Here is a 20,739-nt window from a genome sequence, read left to right on the forward strand (position 1 = left end):
ATTTTGATTTTATGATATAAAATAAATATATTGTATTTAAAATAGTGAAAATAAATTAAAAGTTTTATATATATTTTTAAAAATAATATACAATTTATTGATTATTTTTATTTACTTTAAAATTATTTATAAAAAACTAACAAAACTCATATTGTCAAAATCAGTCTAAAAATTCAATGTCTGTTATAATAAACGTCAATAATGATGGTAGAATAATCGTAAAACAATAAGAAAAGTAAAAATAAGAACACACAGATTTTACATGGAAAATCCTTTCAAGAAAAACCACGGGCAGAGGAGGAGACCCTGTTCTATTCAAACTCAAATAAAAGAAGAATAGTTTTATATGAATTCAACTTATGCTGTATGGCCTGTGTAACACCGTAAACCCGGCCTAGACGTCCAGACCAAATCCAGAGAGTTACATTGACGATACTGGAAAATCCACATTTTATAAATGCAAATAAAACAAAACCATTCAACATATTATAACTGTCATAGCAATCAACCCACTATTCAACCTTCCTAAGACGTCATAATATCGTAGAAAGCTGAAATTACTAATAATATAACTAAAAGGAAAGATAAAGTGCATTGACCGACCTCCCGCAGTGCCAACCCGTTCAAGTCTGAGAATCACCTAAAATTCAATCAACAATGAAATGAGTTATGAACCTAGTGCATAAAAGATGTATATTCAACTTAAGCATGATTATAAGATAGTTCTTGAATCCCAAGTTTTAGTGGGGATCAGAAACATTCAGTACAGATTTAATGTATTAGTTGTATGACAGAAACAATTCCAGTTTTAGATACAGACAAAATAAAAAACATATGCAGTTATTCCTACCTCCATCCGCTACACAACATCTTTGGTCATTTCAACACACCGTAAGAGCATTCAATACCTATCCAACCCTATACACCATACAGTGCCAATCAAACACAGTTACTAAAATACAGTCTAGCTACCAAATCATGTTGCGACAAGCACTAGGTTCACATATAAGTCGTGGCTTAGCCACTGAGTCATAATATATTACTTCTTCCTTTACATAATTCCCAACCCATGCAAATGCAGATAACAAATGCCAACAATATATGTTTAGTCATTCCAATTCAGTTCATAAGTAGGTAATAAAGACCAATCTCATCAATAGTCATCACAACACGTATATATTTATATAATTCGGATATTAGTTTTAGAGCATTAGCTAGTACTCATAGATTCTAATTTAGAGCATAACACATTGTGGAGACTAATACAGGTGTCTGTGGCCTCAGAGACAAGTTTTAGAGTCTATTACACTCCACATGTCCTTGCACATGCCCCTGTGGTCATCCGTGTGGCTTACACAACCTTGCACACTCCTGTGTGCTCGACCATGTGGTTTTAAATAGTAAACAGTGAGTCACATGACTTGGACACACGCCCGTGTGATATCTAAAAACGACAGTAAGCCACACGGCCTGGGCACACGCCCTTGTCCTTTGCCCGTGTGGTCCTCATCGTGAACTCAGTGAGTTACACGGCCTAGACACACGCTCGTGTCTCTGGCCTGTGTGAACTCTGCACTATCATGGCCACACACAACCTAGACACACGCCCGTGTCTCTTATCTGTGCGGGCTCCTATTTGGTGAATAGTGTGTTACATGACTTGTCACACAGTTGTGTGGCTCACAGGCCTACCACACGACCTGGCACACGGCCATGTGGCATCGACAGTCATATTTTCCAACATCCAAAATTTGAAAAAACTTGAGTTTTTGATTTGCACCTGCAATAGTTTCGGAGTAGGAACAACATAGAAGAATCCTAGAACCTAAAACGACAATCCAATAATCAATTACACAATTATTCTCAAATAATCGCTAAGATTGACATATTGCCAAAATTTATGTCGAAGACACAACCTCAACTCAAATTCCCATACTTACCTTGCACATAATAGTGGAAAATCAGACTAATGTGATGGAGGGGTGTCTCCCTTAAGATCTTCACCTAAAAAGGTAACCAATTGAACACTTAAACTAAGAATTCAAATAAAACGAGCAAAATCCTATTTCGGCAGAATGAATGACAACAAGACGAAAACTCGCAGTGATGGAATGAGATAACGACATAACTTACACAACAACCATAAAATCGACGCAATGAGCAACAAAAGAACTCTTGATTAACGCAATATCAATTATAGAAGCAAGCAAAAAGATTAAAAAAGAAGAAAAAGAAAAACAAAGAAAATAGGAAAGGAAACAAAAAGAAAAGAACGATAGAATTAGTTCAAAATAATTTAAACTAACCACCAACTAGACTTCCCACGTTTAGCAAAAAAAAAAAAAATTCCCTTATTGTAGGTTATCTTTAAAATAAAATGGTAAAACTTCTAAAGACACAACTCAAATTCTTGACTTTAATCACATAAGCAGAACATAGAACCACAAATATAAAGAATTAATTACAACAAAAATTCCACAGTCAAATATTAAAATTTTGAGGCGTTACAGTCCATATCGTAGGGGCTTTGCCCCTGCAACCGCAATCCAGTTTTGTGCTTAATGGGAATCTTACCACTGTATTTATTTATTCAACAAATGACGAAATTCGGGTCACATAATCTCTAATAATATCAAAATTTAATATAGAAAAAATAAGAACAAAATCAAATTATGATAGATGGTGATTCAAAAATTCCAAAAAAAAAACCGAACTCAACCTAACCAATATCTTTCCTAAATGAAACCATCCCCTGTGATTTTCTATTTTATTTTTATTTGAAGTTGACAAGGTTTTAATCCATATATTCACTAAAACTAAAAGTTGAACGTCTTATGTACCTAACTGTTGGCATAATTAAATAAATTGTAATTTCGTTAAGTATAAATCATGCTCATAAAACAAGGTTGGAATTTTTTGGGATTAATTAGTTATCCCTTTTTTTTTTTTATGTAACCCAATATTCAATGAATCTTCATCTATTTCTATATAATGTCGAAATAGGTCACAAGATTTTAATTTTTTTGATAAGCCCAAAACTTAAAATAAATACTAATAAAAATAAAAGGAGATTGAATCCAAGGTTGCAAAAAATATGAAATACAATTATTTAGAGACAACTTGATTATTCCATTTTGAATTATGAACCATGCATTTAGCCAACACAATCTTATTAAAAATTGCTACAATTAAATTTCAATTTTTTTAATCCGATTTTGCCAGTTAGGATTTAGGCACCGAAAATCAAAATCAAATCTTTTTTTTTTAAGAAAAAAGGTGGCATGCAAGATCATGCAAACTTAGGGTTTGGGGTTTCGTTTTATGCCTCAAATAACTTGTGTTTTTTTTTCATGCACGTTAATCAATTAAAATAAGCAAATGATTTCATGTTCACACACTGTTCTTGCTTTTCTAATGTACGTGCACGTTTATAATTATAATATAATTTTCTTAAATAAAACAGTGAGAGTCGAACCCTAAATAATATATAATTTTACCATTGGAACCTTTTTTATATATTGAAAATATGGAAATTACTATAGATTCAAATGTGTGAAATTATTTACTATTTTCATGCATGTTACCAAACGGTAAATTCCAAATCACCCAACAAAAACTAGAGGGATGCCATTGCTAATGCTTTGGAAGATTAAAACAAAACCCCAATTATATTTATTTATATATTTTTAACCCAACTTGTTGTATTATAAAATAGTTAAAATTCTCAAAAATTTACTATTTTTTTTTCTCTTGCATATTCCATTACCCCCTAGAATCCAAAGGGAAGTAAAAAAAAAAAAAAAGCAGCTTGGATTCCCTTTTTTTTTTTTTTACTTTAATTTCTAAAATAATATTTATTTATTTATTTTTGATATGATGATAAGTTGATTAAAAGACAAGATAAAATGGGTCACCTTCGGTGGGCTTCCACGTGCTTATGGAGGCTGCTTAGCTGGCTAACCGACCAATCACAAACATCTTTCTTTCCAGTATGGGATCCACAATGTTTTTTTGGGATCTTGAGAAATTATAGAGCAATTTTCCTCAAAATTATTATGCGATGCTAAGGACTCAAAATTCCCTATTTTTATTTTATCTTATAAAATAAAATTCATTTACGTGCTAAGGTGGAAAAGAGAAATAAAGATGGGTTCCTAATTCCTATAATTGGATGATAGAGAATAATTTTTTTAATAATCTTATATTATAAGTTGTATAATATTTAAAATTATTCATAATTTCTCCTCAACTCATAAATATGAAGATAATATATTTTAGTATACTCAAGCCTACGTCTTCCTCTATTGATAACAATATTCATATCAATCGAATTAAAACTTAATCGCCAACTTTATATTAAATTAAGAAGGCAGGAAGACATGTTTTAAACAAAATAATAAAATTAATAATAAGGGCATTAGCAATTAACTTATGATTAAAGATTCTCTCAAACTCTGCCATCCAATATGGTGGTAGACTGGTAGCCCACAACCATCCTTCTTTCCCTTTAATATTTTTTTAAAGCTTTTACTAACAAATAGCGAAGGATGATGTTTAAGGTTATTATATCCCAATATGTAGTAGGGTTCTTGACATTATCAACTATTGTATTTAGTACAATAATATTGCTTTTAAATAAAAAAATTGATTATATTGCTTTTAAATAAAAAATTGATTTAACTTTAGACAATGGTTTTTTTAAGAGATTATAAATATAATTATAAATATTCTCGTCATGATGATTAGAATCAATACATTTAATTATGATCATAATTAAGTATTATAAAAGATAATTAAATTGATAAGTGAAATATATCCGTATTTATGGCAAAAATAAATTTAAATGAGACCCATATATTATTATTTATACATAATGGAACTTGACTTGAGATATCAAAGTTTTAGTTAAGACTTATTTATTTATTTATAAAACTTGCATATTTTATATATAATATATGAATTGTTAAAGAAGACAATTATATATATGATTAATTTTATTTAATTTAAATATAGAATTATCAAAATTTAATGATGAATACTTTAAAAATATATTAAACAAGCATCAGATTCCCACACTCAAAAGATTTTAGAACCAATCATTCATTTTAAGATTTCCTTTGGAGTTGTAATTTAAGTTATTTATTTTTAAAATATATATATAAATACATTTATAATTTTTAGTTTTTATTTTTTAATTAAATGGTGTTTGATTAATTTATTCAAAAGTTTTATAAATAGTTATTATTTAGTACATAATAAATGAAAACTAAAGTTCCACAATATTTCATACATTGCCAATAAAATATTTTAATTCTACTAATTTAAATATTTTCACAAGTCTCTTTATTTAATTTTTTAATTTTTACTATATCTTAAATTAAATATATGTCACCCTTAAAATTTTATTCGTGAAGTTTAAAATAAATTTTTCATTTTTAAAATATAAAAATAAATAAATAAAATAAAATATTGATTATAATTTTAACATGTTTATGGAATTTTTAATTTCATGGACGGTGTGTATATATATGCATATACTAAGCGGAGCTTGATCGCCCACAGTAAAGTTTACAACGTTGAAGACGAGGGTTCAGGGAAACCACTCTAAGGCTATTTTTATAGGGTAATTTACAAATATATGTTTCCCATTCATTATCTTATTATTAAGAGTAAATTATAAAAATAGTCACTTTTGTTTGTCTTATATTACATTTTAGTTACTTATGTTTGAAATGTCATGTTTTAGTCACTTACGTTATCGTTTTGTTACAAAGTAGTCACTCTGCCATTAAGCTCCGTTACCTCCCTAACAACAATCCTATATGGCAATATAAATGAGTTTTAAATGGCAACTTGAATGTTCAATTGGGATGAGAATAGTTTTTTCAGTCAAAATTGAGAAAAAAACTAAAAGAAAAAAGAAATAAACGTTTTCTTTTCCAATAATTAAGGTGTAATTAATTTAAAAATTTAATTAATTAAAATTATTTAATTAAAAACCTATTCTCATCTTAGTTAGACATCTAAGTTGGCATTTAAAACCCATTTAGATTGTCAGATAGGATTGTTGTTAAGGAGGTAATGGAGATTAACAACAAAGTAACTATTTCATAATAAAATAATAGCGTAAGTGACTAAAACGTAAAATTTCAAATATAAGTTACTACAATATAACTCGAGACAAATAAAAATAATTATTTTATAATTTTCAGTTTTTAAATAATAGAGTAGAATAAAATAAAATAAAAACAAAAACAGTTATTGACTTAGAGACATCAAAAGGCTGTCCATATAGTCAGGTCGTAAACGGTGCGCACCATGGCTTGTCCTTACCCTTTGCCAAATGGAAAAGCCCTCATTGGCTAACCCTAAGCTTGCCCTCTAATTGTGGTTCACGTGATTTTCCCCAAACTTCTTCAATTTTTATTATCTTTTCTAGTGGAAATATTTATAGTTTATCTATATATCTTATCTTTTATATCTATTTTACAGTTTATAAAAATAATTATTTCGATGTTTATTAATTATTTTTGAAAGTATAATATGTAATGTGTTTTATTATTATACTTAATATTTATTAATTTAAAATAATATATTTTAATTTTTTCTATATATTTTCTTCCACCCACTAATTTTTAAATCCTATAGTGGGTGTTCATATTTATAGCAATGAGTAATGACAGTTGAAAGAAGAAAAAAAAATAGAACAAGTTGAAACTTTATTCTTATTTGGATGTTCATATTTATAGTAATGACAAATGGGAAGAAGAAAAATAAAACAAGTTGAAACTTACTCCTTATTTTATTGCCTTCTAAGGTTAAAAGGGAAGAAAATTAGGGTTGTTAAAACAAGAAAATGCTTAGAAGAAAGGCCACCCAATGCAACAAAAAGAGTAAAATGACAAAATGACTGACTGGCAATTAGAAAGAGGGTAACAAGCACAATTAATTTAATTATAAACATATGCTAAATATGTAATAGTGATTAAATTTAATTATAAGTTAATTCAACACTTGAGAAATTTCAAATATTAATTTAATTAAAAATTATAAAAAAATTAAGAATATAAATTAAGAAATTTTATGTAAATTCATATCGCATTGGAATGAAGCTATCCAAATAAAAATTTATTACTTATTTTCTTAAAAATTCATCTCGAGCGAGTTTTAAAAGTGATCAACCCTTTATCTCTAAGCTAAACACAAAAGTGAACAACATTGTAAATAAATTGCACTCTATCTATTATCTCTTTCAATATTATCTTTTTGAACAAAATTCTATTAAATAACCTTAAATTTAAGTTCTTAAACAAATTTAAAAGTTTAAGATAACATGTCCTACCTAAATTGGGAAATCATTGTTCAGGACTTGAACTCGATAACTTTTTATATAAGGGTTTAAATTTTAGTTTTTTCAAGTTAGACCTTAAACTTGACAATTAAGTTTAAACTTTTTTTTATTCAAGTTAGGTTCTGAACTTGAAAATTATTCACATATTGGGATTTGAAATTTTTTTGTCAAAGTTAGTCCTTGAAAATCTTAGATTTCAAGCCGCAATGTAGAAATAATTGCCAGTTTAGGGATTAATTTGGACAAAAATTGTTCAAGCCCCAGTATAAAAATAATTGTCTAGTTAGTCCTCAATATGAAAATAAATGTCAAGTTCAAGGCTTAACTCGAAAAAAAATACTAAATTCAAACCCCAAATAATACTTTAACCCAAAATCAAACCCTTAAATTTGGAATGATTTCTTTTATATAGATTAATAATTCTATTCTATAAATTACATGGTTGTTCCAAAAAGGAAACCATAATCATGCATATCCCATTGGTTTAAGATTGGTTTTATTGGTTTAAGATTGGTTTTCTTTTCAATTATATGTACATATATCAAAAATGATTATATAAAATAGAGATATTATCTTTTTTAATCATTTAATATTACATTAATAAATTTATATTAAATTTCAAGATTTTATTTAAATTTATTTTTTAAAAAGTATTAATATCACATTAAACTATTAAAAAATAAATAATATAACCTTTTCCATTTATATATAACCTTTTGGTAATGATAAAAGCAAAGGAATGAATTTTGGTAATAATTAAAGCAAAGGAATCAATCTCTCTCTCTCTCTCAAGAAAAAAAAAAAAGCAAATATTACTAAAGATTATGAAATTTTGTCTTTTGCCTGAAAAAGAAGTGAAGTGATATGAAAATCAAACCTTACATCTGTCTTTACAAAATGCTTACATCCTACATGCATTTCCAAGTGCCTCAATATCTACCTCTTACATTCTGACTTCACTCATCTGCTGCCAATTACTTCCCCAACCCTTATCTTCTCCAACTCTATTTATTCTTTTTTTCTTTCACTTTTTTTCTTTTATTTTATATATTTAAACAACTGTTTCCATCAATATTAGTTTTGTTATTACATACACCGATTGGTATGAAAATAGATTTAAAATTAAATATAAGTATATTTATATGTATATAATTGAAATATATTTATATATCTAAAACTTGTATTAAATTGTATCACATTTGAATGAAAAAGTTCTGCAATAAATATATAAAATTTAGATATTGATCATGTCTAAAGCTCAAATCTTATTAAGTGTATGTATTTTTTTATTTTAAATAAAATATATAAAAAATATTCTTAAAATAATATTTACCACTTTATAAAATAATGAAATGTTGATAATTTCACAACGAATTAAAATTTAATTCACAACTTAATTAAGCATTTAAAAGTATAATATAATATAAATTAAATTATAAATTTATATGAAAAGTATTTTAAAAATATCGATAAATTTGAAGTACACATTTTACTCATTTTTGTACATTTCAATATCAAAAAAAAAAAATCATTGGTACGGTACAAATAATTTTTTTTTTGAGTTAGTGGGTAAGTAGGGGTTGTTGCCCTTAAAATGAAAAACTTTAACTTTAGTCCCTTAGAAAGTTGTAATTTTACGCGTTACTATATAATAAAATTACATTTTAAACTTTAAAATAATAAAATTTTAATTTAATTCTTTAAAAATTAAAAATTATAAATTAATATAATGATTAAAAATATTTTAATTCGAAAATTTAACAATATTAAATATTTGAAAACATTATGAAAATACACGAACCATTTTATGTTGGAAATTAAAAGATTAAAATTTAAATGTAAACAGGACTAGAATTAAAATTTAATCATCATGAAGAAAAACATCAACATTCATCCACCTGTCAACACATGAAGGCCCTTCCTATTTATATAGATGTATATATAAACTAAATGTTAAGGGCTTAAGTTTAAAGTTAATAATTTATTGGGATAGGAATTAAAAAGTAAAATAGTGATAAAAGGGAAAAGGTTTAGATAGATAAAGCAATAATAACAAAATATTTTTATTATTTTATTTCAGAAGCTTAAGCCATTAGGCATGGAATTTATAAATAAAAAATAAAAAAATACTTTCCTTTAAAAAAATGATTTTCATATAAAAAAATTGAAAATAATTAAAAAATAGGGCTCATGTGTAGCAAGCACCATATATACACCCTCACTTCCTCCTCATCCTCTGCTCATTTTTTCTCAAAAAAAGCAGACTCTGTATCTTCTCTTCCTCTCTACCATTTCCTTCTTTAAGCTAATTTATTAGTTTCTTGCTAGCTAAGCATGGCAAAAGAAGGAGAGAACAGCACTTTCCATGCCAGGGATTATGTTGACCCTCCACCAGCACCATTGATTGATGCTTCAGAGCTTAAGAAATGGTCATTTTACAGAGCATTGATAGCTGAGTTCATTGCAACTATGCTCTTCCTTTACATCACAGTCTTGACTGTGATTGGTCACAAGAGCCAAGTTGCTACCTCCCCTGACGCATGTTCTGGTGTTGGCCTTCTTGGTATTGCTTGGGCCTTTGGTGGCATGATCTTCATCCTTGTTTACTGCACTGCTGGTATTTCTGGTATGTTATTCCATTCATTTTCTTGGATTTTCGAGTTCATAACATAGTATGATAACATTTCAACGGTTAATTGATTTAGTTTCTCTTGGCATGGTACGACAGGGGGTCATATTAACCCAGCAGTGACATTTGGGCTGTTTTTGGCTCGTAAGGTCTCATTGATCCGAGCCATTGCATACATGGTGGCTCAGTCATTGGGAGCCATATGTGGGGTTGGGATGGTTAAGGCATTCCAATCAGCATACTACAACAGGTATGGAGGTGGAGCCAACACTCTAGCAGATGGTTACAGCACAGGCACTGGTTTGGGTGCAGAAATTATTGGAACCTTTGTGTTGGTTTACACTGTTTTCTCTGCTACTGATCCTAAGAGGAAGGCTAGAGACTCCCATGTCCCTGTAAGTACCTTAACATTTACTCTTCTTAAAGATGGCAATTCATTTGTCGTTTCAACATAAAATCATTACTATATTTGCACTTTTATTTGACATCCAAATTAATGATATGATAAGTTTTAATTATAGCAAAAATATTGGTATTTAGATCCAAAGATAATGAAGATGTGAATCTGATTTTTCTACCCTATTAACACAAGTAGTTAAAAGAAATAGTGGGATGAGGTGGCCTATCATGGCTGTGATTACTATTAAACCAAAATTTTTACTGTGTATTTTTTTTCCATGACAAAAAGGCAATGCTTTATGTCATAAAAATCTTGGTCGTTTTCAGACCAACGTGAAAACCTTGTTAAAAAGCAAAAGTAAAAAACGTCATTCCTGTGCCTTCTTGTTCATCAACAACGTCTCTTTTTAACTAATTTCCTTATTTAGTAAATTTGAGAGATTTTTAATTGAACATAATATGCATGGGAAAATAATTAAATTAGTTTGTTAATTATGTTAAAAAAAGGTATTGGCTCCCCTCCCCATTGGATTTGCTGTATTCATGGTTCATTTGGCTACCATCCCAATCACCGGCACTGGCATCAACCCTGCTAGAAGTATTGGAGCTGCTGTTGTCTTCAACAACAAGAAAGCTTGGGATGATCATGTTAGTATACTTCTCAACAACTCCTAAATCTCTTTTAAACTGGATTGGATTGATGGTCAAATTGGTTAAATCTTTATATTTAATTATACATCCCTATATTCTTTCGTATTTTGGTGTTTGAACTTGGTAATGTAAAAATTTGATGACTTTGCAGTCATCTCATTAAATTTTGATGGACTAGTTACCAAGTTTAGGTGTCAAACTAGACTTAATTTCCTTGGTCGAGGAATAAAAGTTTTATTAACCATTTTATAATTATTCATTATCTTAATTTACCCTTGACATGCTTTATTTTGATTCTTTTTTCAGTGGATTTTCTGGGTTGGTCCCATGATTGGAGCAGCCATAGCAGCATTCTACCACCAATTCATCTTGAGGGCAGGAGCTGCTAAGGCTCTTGGTTCATTCAGAAGCCAAACCCATGTTTGATTCATTTGCCTTTCCTTGACACTTTTCTAGAAGAACCCTCCAAAAAAACACATATATATAAATTGTGAAAATAATGTGGGAATTTGCTTGTTATGATTTGTGTATGTTTTAACTGTCCCTTCAGAGCCCTCCCTTTTTTCTTCAAAATTTCCCTTCGAGGAAGTTGGAAAATTTTATAGAAATTGAAGGGTTTCATGAAAATGTAGATAAACTACTCTTTGAGAAGTGGTGGGGGTAGAAGGGGCTTTTCAAGCACTTTAATTTAGCTTCTTATTTTGTACTAGTTTCAAATCATCGCCCATTTGTTTTACTTTATCATGTCACAATTGGCACTTATTATTCAAGCACTTCTATTTAGCTCTTATTTCTCATTGACAGATTCTTTTACTATTTTTAATAATAATAAAAAATTAGTATTTATTAGTATAAAATTTTGGTGAAAAAATCTTGAACACACGGACAGTAATTTGAATAGAAAACAAAAAATAAGACTAGGTTCTAATACGTATATTAAATTATTATTTTTAAGGTTTTATTCACCTAATGTGCAAATGAATTTCAAGAAAATGAACCTCGATGAAAGTAATCAACTAAGTACTAAGTAATGTATAATAAAAAATTTAATTTATATAAAATAATTTTTAAAATTTGTTGGGTATGATTTTGAATAAAATCTCATCCCTATTTATAAGAATTTTCATATTTTTTCATAGAGACATAGTTTAATAGATAGTTTAATAAATGTCTTTTTCGAATAATAATATCTTTAAAAGGCATAATTATTTATTTAATATATCTTTGATTAAATATAAATAGTCAAATAATTGAATAGTTATAATTTTTGACAATTACACTCTTTCATTTATAGTTATTAAAATATTATAAATATCATTAAAAATGTAATAGTATTATAATTATATTTTTCTTTCTATAAATGTTATTTTAGGCCGTGCTACTAATTAAAGATGTTCATGAGTCAGGCCTGTACAACTAAAATTTTAGGCCTGTTTGTTCGGCCCAAAAAATGGGTCTAAAATTTTATTAAAGCTCGATCCGGATAAAAATGTTAAAACTCTAGCTCGATCCAATCATCACATTAATAAAATTAATATTATTATTTTTAAAAATATAATACATTAAAATTTTAAAAATAACAAAATAAATGTTTCTCAATAAATTGAAAATAAATTTAAAAAAAGTATACTTAGATAACATAAGTTAGGTACAACTTAACAAGTAAATAATTCTAAAATAATAACAAAATAACAATAAAATAAGAGCTATACAATATCTAAACAATAACAACAAAATAGTAGCAATATAATAATGAAATAATAGCAAAATGATAGAAAAAGCAATAAGAAAATAGCAACAAAACAATAAAAAAAGTAAGAAAATAGTAAAAAAGGAAATATTATTATTTTTTTTGCATATTCAAGCCGGGCCAAGCTCAGCCCCGACAAAAAAAGCCTTATTAGAGACTTGACCCGTTTTCTAATTGGGCATTACTTTTTTTGTCCAAACTCATTTTTCGAGTTTATATTTTTACCCAAATCCTCCGACTTCTTTCAAGTCACACCATCCATAAACACTTCTACTATTAACAAGGCATTAATATTTCCTAACAAAATTTCTGAGTTTTGTTTTCTCAAATAAAATTAAGAAACAAAAAAGCAGCGTGAGAATCCTCCATTCCTCATTGAAAGTATACTTCCCAAATCTGAAAATGCAGGAAAAGGTGTTGGGATTATGTATTGAAGATATAATGAATACAACAATTTGAAATCAATTCAGGATTAATCTTATTATTTATATAATAAAAACCTTATTTAGTTTAATCAAGGGATAATTTCATATCTTTAAAATGCTCAGTTTGATATTAGTACTTTGAAAATGTCTTAAATGTTTAATATGATATCTAAATTATCAATTTATGTCTTATTTGGTATTTGATACTTTGTCTTTTATAAAAGTTCAATGTAGTACTTATACTTTGAAAATGTCAAATGTGGTATATGAACTATCAATTTGTATATTATTTAGTACATGTACTTTCGTAAAATGTTCAATGTGATATTTAAACTATCAACTTGTGTATTATTTATGTTATCTAGAGTTAACACCAATGATAAATATTAAACCAACCAATAAAAAATTGACATGTGAATTTTCTAAATTATTAATTCTACATGAACAATATAATATTACGTAAAAGATAAATAAAAAAAGAGAAATAGAAAAAAGACCATGATAACCGAAATCAAGTTATTCAACCTACTATTTATGGTCAATAAATCAAGCAAGAGACAAATTTCGGAAAATGTTAGCTTGTATACATTTTGGAAATTTTAGGGGTTTTTAAAAATTGAACAACTTTTGAGTTAAAATTTGATTTTTTAAAGTTAAACTTGTTTAGATTTAGTTATTTGTTTTGTTTTATTTATCTTTTAACTTGATTTGGAAAAAAAAATCACGTGTCAGAATTTTATTGATTAGTTTAACATTTATTAAGGGTGTTAACTCCAAGTCCAAATACCATAATAATACATAAATTGACAATTCATGTACCACGTCAAATATTCAAAGTACAAGTACCATAACAAGTATTTTATGAAAGCACTAGTACAAAATAATACATAAATTAATAGTTCAAGTATCGCTTTGGACATTTTTAAAGTACAAGTCTCAGTATTAGACATTTTATGAAAGTACAAGTACCAAATAATACACAAATTAATAGTTTAGATACCACATTAAATATTTTTAAAATATAAATACCACATCAAACATTTTATAAAAATACAAGTGCGAAATATTACCCTTAATTTAATGATTTAGACTCGATTTTACTTGATGGAAAAATGATTTTCATTTTAAAGTAGAAAATAAAATCTTAAAATGGGATGAGTTCAATACATTTATCTCATTAAAAAAATTAAATTATACTACTTTTTCGGTTTAGGTATTTAATTTTTTAATAAAAATGATATTTAAACTATAATTTTGATAATTTTTATCCAATCATTTGTTGGATTAAAAAAAAATCTAAATCAATTATATTGCAACATACTACACAGAAAGAAAAAATTAAAATAAATTAAATTAAAAATAAAACCCAAAATAGAGTTAATAAAACCCAAAATAGATTAAATATATATTTTTAAAATTTCTATTTTGTTTTGTTTTTTAAAACAATCAAAACGTCACAAGCTTTGAACTTCAATGTCATCGAATAAACATAATGTGTGGCAATATGAGAAGAGGTGAAGACGATGAAGATGGAGAAAATATTTTCGATGAGAAAACGAGACTATTCTATTTATGTCATTTTCTCGCTTAAAGCTTCATCTTTTCCAATTTAACCATTACATAAACATAATGTGTGGCAATTAAGTTTTTTTTTTTTAATTTTAATCTTATCCTGAAATTTATTTCGTTTTCAATTTGGTACCCTATGCGAACGACGCCATTTCAAGGGGTCGGGATATTTTCTATTTTAGACCCTCCTAGTTTTTTGCGTGTTCAAATCAGTCCCCTTTTCTTTTATTTATTTTAAATTCGCCTCAAAAATTCCATTTTCAATCCAATTTCGTCCCTTTTTCACTTTTTTTCTCATTATTCTATTTTAATTTTGATATTATTCATAATATTATATTTTATTATTGTTATTATGCTTGTACTTTTTATTTATTAGCATTCTATCATTATCATTCTTATTTATATATGTATTATTATTAGTTTTTAGTATTATCGTTCTTATTAATGTATTCACATGTCGCATATGTATTCTTTTAATATATATACATTATACTCCATATTACGCATATATATTAATATTATATTACGTACATTTGTTCTTCTTAAACATTATATATATATTTCTTCATGTATATTATGTCTATATTTTAATATATTATGTACATTTTGTATATATTGTGTATATATTACGTATATACTTTTAATATTATCATATATTTATTTTAATATATATGTATATATTTATATAATATTTATCAATAGTTGTTTTTTATTAATATATATATATATATACTATGTGAATATTTTAACATTATATTATATATACGTTCTTATATATATATCTTTTAATATTGTATTTTTATTGTTATGCATATACCTTAATACTATATCATTTATATATTTTATTTCTCATATTATCTCACGTTTATATTTTTAAACTATATCATGAATATACTACTACTATATCTATTTATGTAGTTATTAATAGTTGTTTTTAATATTATGATTATTGCTAATATATATGTATTATGTATTTACCTCTAATACTATATATTGTATATTCTTACTATTATCATTATTATCACCACTATTATTCTTATTATCATATTATTGTCATCTTTTACCGTATTATTCTTATTTATCCTTTATATATTTTTATTGTTATTAACATACATTATTATTATCAATTTACTATTAATATCACTTTTATTATTATTACTATATCATCATTGTTATTATTATTTTCCCATTATTATTAATACTAATATTAATTTTCTTATTATTATTGTTATTAGTATCATAATGTATTATATTATTATTATTATTATTATTATTATTATTATTATTATCGCCTTTTATGTTATCCTTTTATCATTATTTTTATTATCAATATTATTAATATTATCGTTCTCGTTCTCGTTATCATTGTCATTTTTATTTTGTCATGTTTTATATTTATTCATTTATTTATTTAGATATTTGCTTATTTCATTTTCCCTACGCATTTGCTTTATATTTTACTAGCCTTGTTTTTTATTTTATCCTTTTTGCTCATACTGTTGTATTTAACATTATTGCACCTATCATTATGTTATTATACGTGTTAATACCATAATTTGCTTTTGTATTTTACTATAAATCGCATTATATTTTTTGCTTGATACGTCAAAATAATCCTTTCATAAAAGTAATATTTCGTATTTGGTAATTCGAGACAATCGTGCCCTAACTTACTGGGTTTCGATTTTTCTCATTCAACCTAAATAACAGAATATTCTTTCAAAAATCGCGATACGAGTCTTAAAAATGCTTATTCTCGGAAGTACGAGGTGTTGTGCCCTAACTTACCGGGTATGGCATTTTGTCACCTCGAAATAAGAATTTGGTTTAAAATAAAGGCAACATTCGGCATTTGAGAATTCGAGAAAACGTGCCCTAACTTACTGGGTTTCGATTTCTCTCGTTTACTCTAAATAGTCGAATACCCTTTTAAAAAGGTCAAAATACATGAATTTCAAATAAATGCAACATTCGGTATTTGAGAATTCGAGAAAACGTACCCTAACTTACTGGGTTTCGATTTCTCTCGTTTACTCTAAATAATTGAATACCCTTTTAAAAAGGTCAAAATATATGAATTTCAAATAAAGGCAAGCTCATTCTCAAAGTTCGAAATGTCGTATCCTAACTTACTGGGCGTGACATTTTATCACTTCGAGATGAGGGAGTCCTTAACATCCATTTGGACTCATTCGGTCATTTTTTAGCATTAATTCAAAAAGGAATTGTATTTCAAAGTCTTTCAAATTTTCAATCTTCGACACTAAGACACTAATTAATCAACTAGGTACCAATTTTTGGGCGTATCAAGGGTGCTAATCTTTCCTCATGCGTAACCGACTCTCAAACTCATTTTTTTGATTTTCGTAGACTAAAAATTATCGTTTTAGTAAATCTTAACTTTTATTTAAAATGATTAATTTGAGGTGACCCAATCACACCTCATCAAAAAGATTGGTGGCGACTCCCATTCTTTCGTTTTCAAATCTAAGTCGATTTCCCTTTTTTTAAAAAAAAAATGGTTACGACATACCCATTTGTTATTATTAATTAATCAAGTTCATCTAGACATATATTACAATCTATTACTTGGTTTCTTAATGTTCATAATTTCCTTTTTACCAAATTTACTCCTTTAGGCATCATTTGACATTTATCAACTTAAGGTCCTTTGTAGACATAACTATTTTAACCTTTCATCTTCCTCTATTAGCGATGTTAAACAAGTTGCTAATTATTGATCACTTGTTACACTTCATGTTCTAACACAGTCTTACTTAACTTCCCTTATTTAATATATGATTCATATTAGAAATTCAAGTTAAAGCCCCCATTAATAAGTGATACTTATTGTCTCTTATCCAGCTATTTACAAGTTTAACTGTTTTTTTCATTTATCAATTCAATTGTACAAAATCAATATCATATGTTCTGTACACTTCATACTTCATTATCAATATCATATGTTTACCTTCTTTAACGAGCAAGCACTTATTCATCAGCTTATTCTAGCTAAATTAATTACCAATTACACATATCGTTGAATACATTTTTACACCATGTTACAATTCCATTTAAGGCCTTAATTTGTTACGGTTTTTGTTTGTACCCCTCAGTAAACTACTAAGGAATATCGAGATAGATATACGGGATAACACATCCATCCAATCTAAAGATTGTTGGAAATTCCAAGTTGCACCCACTTAGAGGTGGGACTTGTATACGCACCCATGCGAAATAGATTTGGTGGGAATTTCAAGTCGCGAAGGTGGGATCTGTGTACGCACCCATCCAAAACAAATTTGGAGTGGGTTGGTTAGGAATTAATCACTTAATCAAACACAATACTATTAATTCCTACTGGCATGCCTAACTATCTTTGTTAATGGATTTTTTTTTGTTGTAATTCACACATTTTTAAGTAAGAGTAAATTATTGTCACACATATATTATAATCTGAACCTATAAGGTGTAATTCACACCCATCTTTGTTAATGTCGAATTGTCTCCGAGATTCTTATTTTAAAAATAGTTAGAGTTTGAGTTTAACCTACGATGTGAGTAGGGGATGAATTATAGGGGTAAGAACTTAAATTTATTGGTTTATATAAATTTTCTATGAAAAAGGGGGGTAAGAAATGTCCACGGTTTGTCTGTCCTTCATCAGCAATAGAAGAATTTGGTGATAAAAATAAAATAAAATTTTATTGGTGAAAAGTTTGAGGATTAAATAGATAGAATTTATAAATATAAAGGGTTAAATTTATTAAATTATTTAAGATTAGGACCATATTGATATATAATGCAAGTATTGAAGATTAAATATGTTATTATATCAATTAAAAATGTCACATCATTATTTTCATTAACAATTTAACGGAAGGTAATCAAATCGAATCAAATGATAACATTAGTGACTAAATTAAAAGTTATCATAGTTGGATGACTAAAATAAAAAATACACTAATAATTCAGTGACTAATTATAAAATTTACCCATATAAATATGAGATATTTAATAAAATACTATAGACATATTTAAATATGAGATTTATGTAACATATGTTTTATTATCAAGCCTTTCTAAAGGAAAGGGACAAGAGTAATTGTTTATGTTAAGAAGAAGCTATTTTTCTTTTGAAACAAAGTTCAACATAATTTGAATAAATAATTAAAGGAAAATGTATTTTATTACTAAAGTTTTTGCCTTGTAATTAAATGATATGTAGAACTGTTGAAGGGTCTTATTAATGTAGTTTAACTGACCCAAATTATGGTTTAATGATAAGCAATGGTTTGTTTTATTTTAATAATAATAATATTAACATTAACATAATTTTTTTATTTTATAATTTATTGTTTTCTTTAGATGTTGAAATCGCTACCAATTACGTAACTTAAATTAAGCGTGTTTAATCAGTTAACCAATCCGAACTACCATTAATCAAATTAACCGACCCTTTTAAACCCTTAACATTAATCAAACTAAATTTTTTTCAAAAAATATTTAATCGAACCGAACTTTTTCAATTAATTCGGTCATAAACGAATTAATCAAAATTTTATGTTTTTGTTTTTGGTTAAAACAAGTATAAAAATAAAAAAATTAACCGAATTAAATATATATAAAATGTATATAAAAATATAAATTTTCGGTTAATTAACTTATTTCGAACCGAATTAACTACTTACTGAAATTCTAAAATATTATTAATCGACCCTGACCAAATTAGTTTAGCTAACCGTCCAATTAACCAAATTAATTCGATTTTGCCCGAAATTTACGCATCCCTAACTTTAACCCAAATGAAATTTGAGTTTTCATTAAAAAAATTAAAAAAATAGAACCCAAAAACGACTACCATAAGCCTACCAACTTTCAACTTCAAATAAAAATTAAATATTCCGTTTGGGAATAACTTATATTAAGAGTTATTCTCAATTTTATTATATTATATTCATGCGATTTTATTAAAAAATTAAAATATGATAAAAATTATATCTTTCCTTGAAATTTCTTCAAAGTTATTTTATTATACAAATCATGTTGAATAGACGAATCTATATGTTTCATCATTTTCACTTATAACAATAACATCTATAGTTAAGAAGTACGTTATTTATTAAATTAGTTCACTAAAATAATATATAGTCAGTCACATTCCAAAAATCGAGTTAGAAGAAATTGGGTTTGTGATACTAAAATTGGTCACGCCCTGATTTTTGAGTTGAAATTGTGAAAATTTTATCAAGTGAATTAATCTGGTTTAGTGGTTGAGAGATGTGAGTAGTGTGTGCGAGGTTCCGGGTTCTCCTTGAATTTTTGCCCAAACCCCTATCTTTGAACTTGTAGCTTATATATTATTTTTGCTCAAGTAATGTTAAGAATAAGCCGGCTAGTTCAGTGGTAATGCTTTAACTTACTTAAAAGTCTCAAGTTCAAATCTTGTTGCGCACAAGTAGATTGTTTTAGCATTTACTTATTCAGTGTATAGTTTTGCATGACCTTTTAAGGTGCTGGAATTGCGTTTGTTAAGTCAGCATCGAAAAATGACCAAGTGTGTAATAAAAACCCGAAAAAACAGCAAACAAAAAAAGCTAAAAATTGGGACCATCGGGGTCACACAGCTGTGTGCCACGGTCTTGGCCAATTGGGCCGTGTGGGCCCAAAAACTAAAAATTTTTCTTAGAGCCGTATTCGATGTATGAGTCGAATGTGGGCTTCTTGTAGGGTCCGTATGATAAAAATTAGGCCATAAATCACGATTTTTGATATTCCGTTAGCATAAAATATAAATTATGTATGCATGTTAACAAGATATATGTTAAGTATGATACTGTAAGTAGTGTGGGTTTTTAACAAGTAAAAACTGTGCATTAATTATTTATGTTTAAATTTTCAGTAGTTATGATTAATATATGTTTTGAATCGTGATTAAATGACAATTGAGAAGTACTAATATGCT

General features: G+C 27.2%; 1 protein-coding gene across 1 annotated transcript; it reads left to right on the forward strand.

The window, feature by feature from the left end:
• The first annotated feature begins 9,538 nt into the window (after positions 1-9,538).
• On the forward strand, positions 9,539-11,747 carry LOC108489390 (probable aquaporin PIP2-5). The gene is made up of 4 exons (XM_017793922.2): positions 9,539-9,977; positions 10,080-10,375; positions 10,887-11,027; positions 11,337-11,747. The coding sequence occupies exons 1-4, from the start codon at positions 9,686-9,688 to the stop codon at positions 11,454-11,456; spliced, it is 849 nt and encodes a 282-aa protein (XP_017649411.1). The 5' UTR covers positions 9,539-9,685; the 3' UTR covers positions 11,457-11,747.
• Positions 11,748-20,739: the final 8,992 nt, after the last annotated feature.

This window comes from Gossypium arboreum, chromosome 10 (genome assembly GCF_025698485.1).
Source record: "Gossypium arboreum isolate Shixiya-1 chromosome 10, ASM2569848v2, whole genome shotgun sequence".
Lineage (NCBI taxonomy): Eukaryota > Viridiplantae > Streptophyta > Magnoliopsida > Malvales > Malvaceae > Gossypium > Gossypium arboreum.